General features: G+C 31.8%; 3 protein-coding genes across 5 annotated transcripts; 2 read left to right on the top strand and 1 right to left on the bottom strand.

The window, feature by feature from the left end:
- Nucleotides 1-20: 20 nt before the first annotated feature.
- Nucleotides 21-2,417, top strand: LOC138178969 (uncharacterized). 3 transcript variants are annotated; one of them, XR_011172879.1, is made up of 5 exons: nucleotides 21-277; nucleotides 1,050-1,128; nucleotides 1,309-1,432; nucleotides 1,566-2,010; nucleotides 2,145-2,417. XR_011172879.1 is itself a non-coding variant. In XM_069111362.1 (4 exons), exons 1-4 carry the CDS (start codon nucleotides 193-195, stop codon nucleotides 1,626-1,628), a joined length of 351 nt encoding a protein of 116 aa, XP_068967463.1. In that variant the 5' UTR covers nucleotides 21-192; the 3' UTR covers nucleotides 1,629-2,417. The 3 variants fall into 3 exon arrangements, 1 of the variants encoding a protein (XP_068967463.1); XR_011172880.1 differs by having other exon boundaries at nucleotides 1,566-1,735; nucleotides 2,145-2,415; XM_069111362.1 differs by having other exon boundaries at nucleotides 1,566-2,417.
- A 378-nt stretch (nucleotides 2,418-2,795) lies between these two features.
- On the bottom strand, nucleotides 2,796-4,173 carry LOC138178967 (dehydrogenase/reductase SDR family member 4). Its single transcript, XM_069111360.1, has 5 exons — nucleotides 3,933-4,173; nucleotides 3,669-3,846; nucleotides 3,362-3,586; nucleotides 3,134-3,268; nucleotides 2,796-3,051 (listed from the first exon to the last, which is right to left on the bottom strand). Exons 1-5 carry the CDS (start codon nucleotides 4,043-4,045, stop codon nucleotides 2,884-2,886), a joined length of 819 nt encoding a protein of 272 aa, XP_068967461.1. The 5' UTR covers nucleotides 4,046-4,173; the 3' UTR covers nucleotides 2,796-2,883.
- Nucleotides 4,174-10,243: 6,070 nt separating this feature from the next.
- On the top strand, nucleotides 10,244-12,081 carry LOC138178965 (very long chain fatty acid elongase 6-like). The gene is made up of 2 exons (XM_069111357.1): nucleotides 10,244-10,630; nucleotides 11,385-12,081. Exons 1-2 carry the CDS (start codon nucleotides 10,308-10,310, stop codon nucleotides 11,902-11,904), a joined length of 843 nt encoding a protein of 280 aa, XP_068967458.1. The 5' UTR covers nucleotides 10,244-10,307; the 3' UTR covers nucleotides 11,905-12,081.
- Nucleotides 12,082-12,239: the final 158 nt, after the last annotated feature.

The raw sequence follows: 12,239 nt of genomic DNA on the forward strand, positions 1-12,239 counted from the left end.
TTCTTGACTAAAAGATAACAATACCAGTTACTATCTTTGTCCTAACTTTCACATCATCGAATAGTGTCAAAGCAATCAGAGCATAGACGATGTACAATTTCTGAAAACTTTGTCACCTCAGTTCGTATTGAAACTTGATCGGTGATACTTTATCTATTGCAATCATTTACAGAAACTTTCAATTATTCCGCTATGTTTAAATTTATTCACTTATATTTTTTTATAATCCTTCCGATTATTATAGGCGCCGCAAAAAAGGAACATAAAATTTTTTCAGGTAATTTATTGATTTTTCTTCTCAATACATATTCACTTGTGATATTTATGTTATACGTGATTAAAAAACTTCAATGTAATTGATCTCAAAAAACCTTATTTACAGTATTATTTACAATTATTTATTAATTACTTATATATTAGTATATATAAGTACAATCACTTATTAATAATATTCAGACGCTATTCAAGACAGAATAATTTTTTACGATTAGATCAAACGACAAACTTTTTTGAGAAGTTAGAAGAATTAGTTTACTAGGTGACGCGTAAAAAATTGGTTTAAAAATTGCAATTGGTCGGAATCGTAAAGAAAATAGCAAAGGCCGCTTTTTACAATCTTTTTATTTGAGTCTGTGATCTTTACTACTATCTAACTACTATTTAAAGATTTTTATATTCTCCGATGCCTTGTTTGTACGTTAACTGATTTCGATAAAATTTTCATCGTGTGCACAGCAAAGCATTGGCAAAGAAAATCGTAAATTTTTCTTTCTGAATGATCCTTCCATCACTACATTGCTACGTTTTAGCCATATTGGGGCTCAACAGTTCAACGAAATATCCTATGTTATTTGAAAATATTTTGATACTAATATCCCTAAAATAAAATAAACAAAATAAGTAATTTTTTGTAATAAAATCTAATATACGAACATTCAAATGATGAAGGTCACACAATTTTGCTCGATAAATACATTCGTTTGAAATAATTACGTAATAAGTGACATACATTAATTAATGAAAACCATAGAAACAATGTCAATTTACAGATATAATTGAAAGATTAAGAAAAAAGTCAACTGATGAAGAACACGGAGGAATTATTGCTATGAAAAAACAACTGTTTCAGTGAGTATAGCACTAGAAAATTCAATAAAAATTCTTATAATAAAAACAGACAAATTTCTATTATGTTATCCTAATTAATGTAATTATTAGATAATCGTTGTTAAAAATAAAAAACCAAACTGAACCAAAACTGAAATGATATAAAATTAATGTGTAATATATACAATTAAATGTGTTTAGAGATATTTTTACAGAACACCAGAAAGATGACAAATTGCAATTTGGCTATGTTTGCGAAAACCCAGTTCAATGGGAACAAAGATTCGAAGAAAAAGATCTTCCGAATAATCGACATCGTGGAAAGGTACAGCAAAAATATTAAATTTAAGCTACTCTTAGTAAAAAGACATGAACTCAATGATTATTATAATTTAATTACATTATAATTGGTAATCTATGGTATTATTTTTTTTTAATATAAAATAATATTTGTGCAGGTCAAGTGGGCAAATATAGATGGCAGCTATGGTGAGCACTACTGGGACTTAAATCATAAGTAATCCTTATACAGAGAGTGACGAAACATATAAACTAATCGTCGTTACAGCTCTGTAAATCCATTCTATAAATGTTAATTGGGACATAACTTATGTATATTTACAATCATGTATGTTACAAAATAAGCATCATATTTACTTCTCCATATGTGTCTGTTTAATTAAAATTTTATACAAGTTATTCCTCCTATATGAACAAAATCAAAGTCGTTGATTTATGATCAATCAAACTTTATTGATTCTTTGAAAATCTTATAAAATGACGAAAAAATATTATATACTCGCTATTATTTCTCTAATTATTGAAAATTTGTAGAAGATCGTAACTTCATTGTAATACGGTGCGATCAAAAAGACAACCTTATTTGAAAGAACCTTGCAATAGGTATCAAAAGCACTTTACTCTGGTAGATAACAAAGCACTCTGGTTTGAAATTTATTTTATTAAACCTTTAACTTTAACACCTTTAAATTTAAATACGTAGGGTTTTATATATGCTAGCGTGAATCACTTTTCAGTATTGCCTGTATGGCGCAGCACTAGTCCAGAAACAACCAGAACCATAAGCATAAACACTCTCATTTCCTCTCTGGCTGAATCAATTCTACATGAATAACACCATTTTTTGTGCGAGATTATCTAAAACTGAATTACGCTGATCTAGTTGAGCATTTATAGCTTTGGATTAGAAAATTAGAAAACATACGTTTAAATTAATAAAACTATGCATTCTATATATAGCAATATATGTAAAAAGAAATTATGTATATAAAATACTTGATAAACTAAACTTTCTTATCATATTTATTTCTCAATATTATTTCCCAACGTTATTGTAATTTTCTTCATCTTCTTCACTTTCCTACCTTTTTCCTACGCATTTTTAACGCAATTTTAGCACTACCATTACTATTATGAATATTTATATAGATATTATATAATTATATGTCAATACGTATAATAATTAATAAATGCTAAAATTAGCAAAATCGTAATTGGGAATGAATAATTTTGCTTTTTATTGTATAAACGCTGTACGTATTAATGCAAATCGCATACTTATAAAATATAAAATCATGTTTTCCATTGTATATTAGTAATATGTAAATGTAACCTATTGTTAAACCATATCATAACAATATCTTCTTATATATATATACAAATATATATCTTATACAAAACTATAAAACTCTATATGGAATATTTAATAAAATAGATTACAATTTTAATAATTTATAATAATTTCATAAACAATATTTAAAGTCTACTTCGCATCCCACCAGCAGCAGTAATAGTTTCGCCAGTAATGTATGAAGCATCATCACTTGCCAAAAATGCAGCAACATTTGCTATATCATCTGGTTCACCAAATCTTTGCATTGGTATTGTTGATAATACAGCTTCCCCTGCCTCACCTTCATAAAGCTGTGTAATATTATTGTACAATATTACCATATATTATTAGTGATATAGTAAGATAGCAACAAAAGAATATAAAAATTCATACCACTCGTGAAAATTTAGTCTTTATAATACCAGGTGCTATGCAATTGACACGAATTCCTTCAGGTGCAAGAGTAGCAGCAGCTACTTGATTTAATGCTAACAATGCAGTTTTACTAACACCATATGCACCTAGTAACTGCAATATTAATTTTATTTTTTAATATAAGAATTACATAAACACACTATATATTAAATAAGATAAGATACATGATTTTTTAAATATACTTACAGTAAATGGTGTATATGCTGCTATTGAAGATATAAGAATTATCGATGCAGATTTACTCTTTCTTAAAAGTGGTAAAGCTTCTTGTAATAAAAGAAATGTACTCTTAACATTAGTATCAAAAATTTTATCCCATACTTCCTCTGAAGTTTCAAAAAATGTAGATTGTGCTGGATTTGTGGCAGCATTTGATACAAGAATATCTAAGCCACCAAATTCTTGTTCAGTCTAAAATATAATTAATAAATTGCACTTTTGTGTATACTTTAAAATTTTCATATGTACGAACTAAACTAAATAACAAATTTACGTTCTTAAGAAGATTGTTTCTATCTTCACTTTTTCCCACATGACATACGGTACCACAAACATTTAAACCTTCAGATTTAAGTTGTTCTACAGCCTTTTTTACATTTGATTCTTTGCGGCTACTAATCATTACTTTAGCACCTTCTTCAGCTAAACGTTTTACTATTGCAAAACCAATACTACAACAAATTATATTTTATAAATTAGAATATATAATTTATGTAAAAAGATTGGGTTTCCAAAATGACAGTAAATCTTATCAAACCCTTCTGTTGATGCTGTAACAATAGCTACTTTTCCTTCTAGTCGTTTACATTTTATTTTTGAAAAATTGCGATTAACTTGCTGTATGGTTTGACTTATTGGAGAACGCAACATAATTTTAGGAATAAAACTTTAAACGAATTTTACAAAAATGATACTTTGACCTGCTGATTGCGTTGAAAGTTCTCACGTTCGTGATTTTGTTTTTCCCTGGATAGTGCTGCACCATGCGATCAAATACTGAAGATGGCATATACTAGCATATACAACAACCTATAAAATTAGGGATTTATCCTGTTCAGTTGCATGCTAGCATATACAAGAACCTACGTATTTCAATTTAAAGTTAGGAATCTATCTTGTTTGATTGGACACTAGCATAGATAAGAACTTATTGAGTTCCACGCTACAAGAGCTTATTTAATTGTACGGTTCTATAGAAAAGTTCATATCTACTTTTCTATCCGAGATAGATAAGTATAAGAGTAACAAAATCGTGCAATAATTAAACTAATTGTAAGTTGCCTAAGAAAGAGAAATTAATTGTTTACCGCTTGTGTATCGTTGGAATTCAATAGGGCGCTGTTTCAGGTACTGTGATTAAACTGAACTAAATGTCTTATTAGGCAAGCAAAAGAGTATTCGCTTCCAACATATCATGGAACAACAGAATTAAAAGAAATTGAAGATAGCCCAAAAAATGGGCTTACGAATAGCGAGGGGATATTGAATCTTAGGGCTGAAGAATTTGTCGGATAGACTAAACATGCTAGCACAAAAGTATGTTCTAAAGCTACGATCGAACAAGAGTTGCACGTTAAAAGACGTGATCAAGGACTTCATTAACCAAGCGTAATTGACTTTAGTAGAAAATCAGAGTACAGAGCATAGATCAAAGTGACGCAAGCGTAGAAAAATATGGAGAGACATGTCACCGACATGTGACCTAAACTCTTAGGCAACCAACCTAAAACTCTTAGGCAACAAAGTAAGAAACAGCCCATAGATTAAAAAAATTGCAGGGCGATTGTTGCTGGGAAATTACAGAAGAGAGACATCAGTTTGACGTGAGTGTCCGCAAACAATGATATAGCGGGAAACGAAAGAGGAGATGCACGAGCAAAGGAAGTAATGTGGAGTACCAACACCAGTTGGAAGATATAAAAATTTCAATTTCAAACGTCTACAGGGAAATAAAAGGGACAGTAAATTTCCGCAGCACGTTTCTGAAAAACTTTAGCTTTCCTTGGTCATCGACCGTCAACATTAGTAAGTTTTTGTTGGTTATGTAGCATCCAACGGTAAAAATCCTCGTCGAAAAGGAATGAAGAAGTCATTTGAAATGCTCGAACGTGGCGAATTTGTTACGGAATGCTTTCTGAACGTAGAGTCTCTTGTTATTCCTGTATTCCGATACATTTCACGAGCCAATTTCCTGCTGCTTTATAAATATCACGCTATTTTCTTATTAAATATAAGTATAGATGTAAACACATGGCAAGTAAATACAATTTAAGAGTAATTAGAATTTTAACATCTTTTTCAAAAAAAAAAAGAAGTGACAGTTGGGTTACGACCCATGATTCCTTTGAGACCTTTTGAAAAAAAATGCGTTCAAAAGAAATATGACTTTAAAGATCACGATCAACATCAATTTTATATAAATTTTATTTGAGATATGATTTCAGTGGAATTTGAATCCAGAAAATATCTGTGCAATATATTAAACATTAGATACCTGAACAAAACAAAACTATAAAACACTTATATTTTACTGGTTATAGTAATATTACTCGGCTTTTCGTTAAATTATTCGTTATTACCACATGGGCCCAATGATGTCAAGATCGATTTCGGTTTCGTTAGAATTTATAATTTCTGGTTAATATTCAAATTAATATTAATATTATCGGCCACGATCACTGAAAGTTTGGTACTATGACAACATCGAAGATTGTAAATAACTTATTAAACAGTGTGATAGAAAGATTTATGTTTTAAATATTTATTTTAAGTATCTACGTGTGAATTTTAAGCTATGTTAATAATTTTGTCGCCGAATGTAGTTGTATGAATGTGTTGAATGTAGTAGGACGAAATTGCGTAAAAAAGCCAAATACCCAACGTGATGTTTTGTTTGTTTCTTCTTTTTTGTTTATAGACATAGGACATATTTCTTCTTCTCATATCGTATCACATATACATCATATACTACGCGTGTAATAGGGATATGTAATTATATTTGAATATCATGTTTGCGTAAATATATGCTATGATAAAAAAAAGATACCTTTCTCGTGTTTATCTAACCATGTTATACATATTTATATATTATCAAGAGTAGGATAGTTACAGAAATAGGTAGGTAGATCTTGAATTTCTTATTATCATCTATCACTTGTCATTGTGGAGTGAAACGTTCACGAAGAGAAAACTCTGTGAAACTTGGATCCGGGAAGCGCTTGCGTAGGAATTGAACATCAAAGTGGATTATTATATCGAAGGTATATTGAATTGTAAGCAACAACATTCAAGTATCTACTCTACTTTTCGACAAGCAAATTAACGACCGTGTTTCGAAAGTGCAATATAATAATATAAATATACGAGTATAAGCGCGGGCATCGAGATTCAGAATTCTCTGTGTAGCAAAGTAAATATGAGGCGAAAGATTTTCTCTCGAAACATTCTCTCGAAACGTTAATAAGTTTATTAAAAAATTTATTCGGTGTGAACCTTTCGTGTCTAGAAAAATTTATAATTGAATTAGTGTTACGGTGTGTATAAACTTTATCTTTATTGAAATCTTGTGTCCTGAAATTTTAGACGTTTCTATATTTTATAAGTTTTAATATTTTACAAAATTTTAGAAATTTACAAGTATATTATACGTCGATTAACTGGCGTCGAGTAGTGAATAAATTAAGTAATATTAGGCGGCACAAAGATTACTTTAATAATTTAAAAGCGGACGGTTTAAATTTGTCGATTGGCTTGATGCGTTATATAAAATTGGTAAAATTTTAAACTCGATATTATTTGTTATATCGACTTCCGAAAGGAAAGAAAATATCTATGTTCGATTATGTATATTTATTAAGGTATAATAAATTAATTGCTTTATTTGCACACAACATCGATACATATACATTACACTCTGAAGACCTCGATAACCTTCTTACACGCACGCTTGTTGTCAAACAGACTATTCTAGAAGCTTCTAACAGTCTTTTGTCTCAACTAAGACCTGGAACGTCCTCTGACGCTTACACAACATTCACATGTACAGTGTAAATGTATCATCTACCTAATAATATTTTTGTTCTTTTGTAACTTTCTATATCGGATACAAAGCACTTGAGAAACCAATTTTCAAACACGTAGTTCTAATTGCCTGTTTATTGGCCCGTCAATATTAGTTTATTGGCATTTCATAGCACGAGAATCGGTTGATAAGAATTAATTTCATCATGTAATCGTCTGATACATTGCTGCAATCCTATTTTTGAAAACTTCAAATCCTGAAGTTGATCTTTTATTTTCAAAATGTAGGCGCGTCTTGACATTTTATTTCAATATATCTCGGATTATAACAGTAAATAACCACTTTCTCCGATGATTTATCTTCAAATTTTTAGAAGTTCTCCTGGCAGCGTTCCGGGCTGTTTCTACGTCGATTAATTGTCGCATTCGATAGGGCTAATGATACAAGAGTCATGATTATTCTCCCAGAAGGAAGCAGCTTTCAATTTATCCTGATATTTTGTAATCGTTCTATCATGGATTATTCTCCCAGAAGGAAGCAGCTTTCAATTTATCCTGATACTTTGTTATCGTTTTATCATGGACTCAAGGTACTAAACACGTTTTCGCATGAACAAGGTCAATGGTAGGAGGCTTCCTCCTCATCTCTTCATTCATTAACGTCATAACCAATTGGAATCGCGGATCATTACCCTCACTTTGCTGACAGAAAATGTGAACAACGAATCCGCGTTCTTTGTTCAAAGGGCACACTCATACCGAGCTTTTCTCCGTAATAACATAAGAGCGAACAGTAAGTTAACATCAATTCGAGTTAAAACATAGTTCAAGGAACGGCAGGAGCCAGAAGTCAAGTCATCAGAATCTCCAAGTCGAAGACAGTCAATCGACAGAAGATACATCATCGCAATCGCCAAAACGAAGCGAGTCTCAGGTCGTACTCATTCGTAGGTTGCCATTCCACATACGTAACCTTGTATCACATTGAAGTTGTTGGATCTTTGAGAATATATATTAACCTGTTAATATCAGCGTTGTAATCGCTCGACCACCCTTATTATTCTAAAAAAAATAAGGGGTCTAACGATTCGCGGCGTCGATTATTCTAATCGTTAATGGGAATTTACGACTCCCGTTGGCCCGCTTCTTCGAAATCGTGTCTTCCCGCGAACGGTCGAAACAGTATAGGTACAGGTATAGTGTATGCTTACAGTGTTACAATACAATAGGAAGAAGATACGATAGGGAGCACGTTCATATATTTATAGCAAAGGACATTACCAAAAAGTAACCTCGGTGTGTAGCTCTAACTGAAAGTTACAAAAAACAGTAATAGAAATCTACTTATAGCTCTTTTGTTTCTAGACCTTGCAATCCAAAACAAAATTCACATCCAAGGGCACAATAATATGGACTTCTCATTATTTTGAATTTTTTTTCACTAAATTCTATCCTCTTCGTAACAACGGTTTCCAGGTCACGGATATACAAAAGAAAAGGTGTGGAGTTTTTTCGAAGTAATTACTTCAACATTCTGTATGATCCGGTATAATGTGGATTGAATTTACTGGTGCAATCATAAGCCTGTACTGTGCATTGCTGGAAAAAATTATTAACTGGACGGGAGGTCAGGGATAAAAGATGTAACACTTTTGGCAAATACACATGCTTATCTTTATGATTGCGTTATGTTTACACGAAACAGCTAATCAGACCTGCGTTTCATACGTTGATCATTTTTACAGGAATGCACAGTACAGTTGAATAATCTCGGTTTCCGCTTAATGTGTCGTTAGATTTCCAATGAAACCGGTGTTTTTATTTATTAATATCGGTAATGCTGTTAAAATACTAATTAAATTAATTATTAATGAATAATGGAATTAATGAATAATGGAACAGTGTTATCTCCCATTACAGAAGAGCTCAAAAACATGTTCGTGATTTTATTGCAAATGATATTCATAGCACTTCTTTTGCGAAACTTAACGATCTGTTCTATCGATAATGCTTCGGAAAAAAACAATGATTTAAAGCACTGCATAAAACGGTTATATGAACCAATGGCACAAGTGTATGACGTAGATATTGAAAAACTCATACATCGCTGCAATAAGCGTTTAACCAAAATGACTCAGGATATGTATCGAAGTTATAAATCAATAAATCTTTTTAAAACGTATTTTTATTATTGTTATCTCAAAACGGCTATTACTTTCTGGACGACCCTTAAATTCGCAGGACCGTTTTGGCATCACTCGATCGTTAGGCATGTGATAAGATTTAAAAAGGAAATAGCATAATGAAAGTCAACTACAGGCACCGGAGATATTGTTAGAAGCTACAATTCTACATCTATCTGACTTCTTAGGTATTGCAGGCGACCAAGAGTTAATATGTGTCGGCGCAGGGCTACTTTTCGAGTATTCGAGTGTTGCTACGTCTAGTTACATTGTCCTCACCTGTGAGTTTAGGTGCCGCAATTTTGCAAAAGCCGGCAGTGTCTTTGCGTATCACATCGATGTAAGGCGTAAAAATCGTTCAAAGATCGAGCGTGCGAGAATTAATGAATAATGAATCTCCCCCTTGCGAGAATGCCCGTAAATCCGCTTGTGTTACGTCTCTAATAACTTTTTACCTGAATTGATTCTCAATCACCAACAATTTACTCACAGCTACCTAGTGCTTGAAGCCACGAATTTACACAATCAGTTCTCCGTTCGTCGCGTTAGTAACAATTACACAAGCAACAATTGAGGACATTCCTGTTAGCTGTCTGATTAACCGCGAGATATTCTATTTACCGAAGACCTATACATACATTCATAAAACTGTTACATCGGTTGGTACCTGGTCTGTGAGTTGTTGGAAGGTGGATGGTTACATTTTTGTTAAACCAAAGGGTATTCGCAAAAATTCGTAGCGCGCACGCGGAGTGGTAAGAGCAGTATTGGATTTTTCTTTTGCATCTACTTCAATTTGATGGAAACCACTAACGAAATCAAAAATGGGAAAGTATTTCAATAATTGCCTTTCCTCTCTTTTCAGCAGATTGGTGACATAGGCAAAGGCTGTGACTTTTTAAAAATTTTTGACGACCAGCGGATAAAAGATGGACAAATTGGATTATATGTCGATCACCATACCCAATTATTCATACGCCTTTAACTTCGAAAAAAGCCTCGCTTATTCGGATACTGTTATACGGATTACGAACCACTATCCGTATTGTTTCTGCTACTGTCTCTTTTACGTTGTCCTAATTTTTGCCGGAAAATATTTCATGTCCACTAGACCAAAGTTCGAGCTGAGAGGAATGCTCGCTTTGTGGAATGCCTTGCTTGCAATGTTCTCCATTTTTGGATTCCTCCGGATGGGATCAGAATTATATCACGTATTACGTCATTATGGATTTCAACATAGTATCTGTATCAGGTAGGAAATTGCACATTTATATCCTATTTTAGCTATTAAAATAGTTTCAATAAAATAGCAAGTTCAGAACTAATTGCTACTTAAACATTGTCTATAAAATAGTTTTTATGTTAAAATTTACAAGATATTGAAACAGATATAAGTATTTTAATATTTTTATGCGGAATACGAGTAAACAACACATCGGTCTAATGTACAAAAAGCTTAGTTTTGTTAAAAAGTGCCATTCACCTTGAAATGACCTTACACAGCGATTTTTCAACCTTTATACTACTACGTCTTGCCGAAAAAAAAATTTTTCCGCGCCCCTCTGCCTTTTATTTTTTCAATAAATATAATAATATAAATATGTTTTAAATAATATAAATTTTATTACAACAGAAAACTACAATTAACAGAATAATAACAAGGTTTTGTTGTAACATATATGTGCGTTACGATACGAAGTTTTATTTATTTATAGATATTATGGTATGAAAATTAATATTTTATTAAAAAATTTTGGTGCCTCCCCTGGAAATTTCCTCCCAGGAAACCGCTGATCTTACAAATTCTTTCTATCATTACACGTTTCGTTTAAAACGGATAAAGTAGAGATTTGGGAGAATAGCTTGGAATTTGATCCTATTTAGCTAATTTATATTTTAATGTTAGAATTCTGCTGCATTTTCGCCTATAAACTATTAATTAAAACAATATTGCAATATTTCCAGAATATTAATTCGTAATAAGAACGTAATTATGTTCTTTTCAGTTATATGACATATGATCCCGTGATGGCTTTTTGGACCTTATTGTTCATTCTATCAAAGATCGTGGAGTTTGGTGACACAGCCTTCATTGTGCTACGGAAGCAGCCATTGCAATTTTTACATTGGTACCATCATGTAACAGTTCTTCTTTATGCATGGTTGTGTTTTATAGAGGATGCACCATACTCCAGATGGCATTGCGTAATAAATTACTTTGTTCATTCCTGGATGTATTCCTATTATGCTCTGAAAGCAATGCGATTCAGTCTACCAAGATGGTTTGCCATGTCGATCACTACGATACAGACACTACAGATGGTGTGGGGTTGTTTTGTAGCTATTACGACTTACAACTATATAACAAACGATCAAATTGACTGTCACGTTAAATCCCACAACGTCAAAATTGGTCTGCTGTTATACTTTAGCTATTTCGTTCTCTTTAGCAGATTCTTCAAACAGGCTTATCTGTCCAATAATTGCAGAAAGATAAAAGAAAGCTCAAAGCATGCTCAAGACTAATTAAAGACACATTTTGGAAAACTTTTTCTAAGAATACCCTTCAGTGGCGTTCCTTGAAAGCATGTTGTTGGAATCTGCTAAAACCTCTATGCAATTCATGAAACTGGGTATGTAGAAAATAAATAAAACTTATTTATTAACTGTAAACATTTCAATAAAGATTTGCGCTTTTATTTATTATCTTTAAATTCTTTTTACATCCTTTAAAGTAGAATAACTTTTTAAAAATAGGACCAGATTTTAATTTTTTCTTTTCCTTTTTTTTTTTAAGAAGGATCAGTTTACTAAATGACGTGTAAAAAATTTTTTGAAAAAAATAATGCAATTAAAAAAGA

The sequence above is a fragment of the Bombus flavifrons genome, chromosome 4 (genome assembly GCF_040668555.2).
Source record: "Bombus flavifrons isolate JBK064 chromosome 4, iyBomFlav1_principal, whole genome shotgun sequence".
Lineage (NCBI taxonomy): Eukaryota > Metazoa > Arthropoda > Insecta > Hymenoptera > Apidae > Bombus > Bombus flavifrons.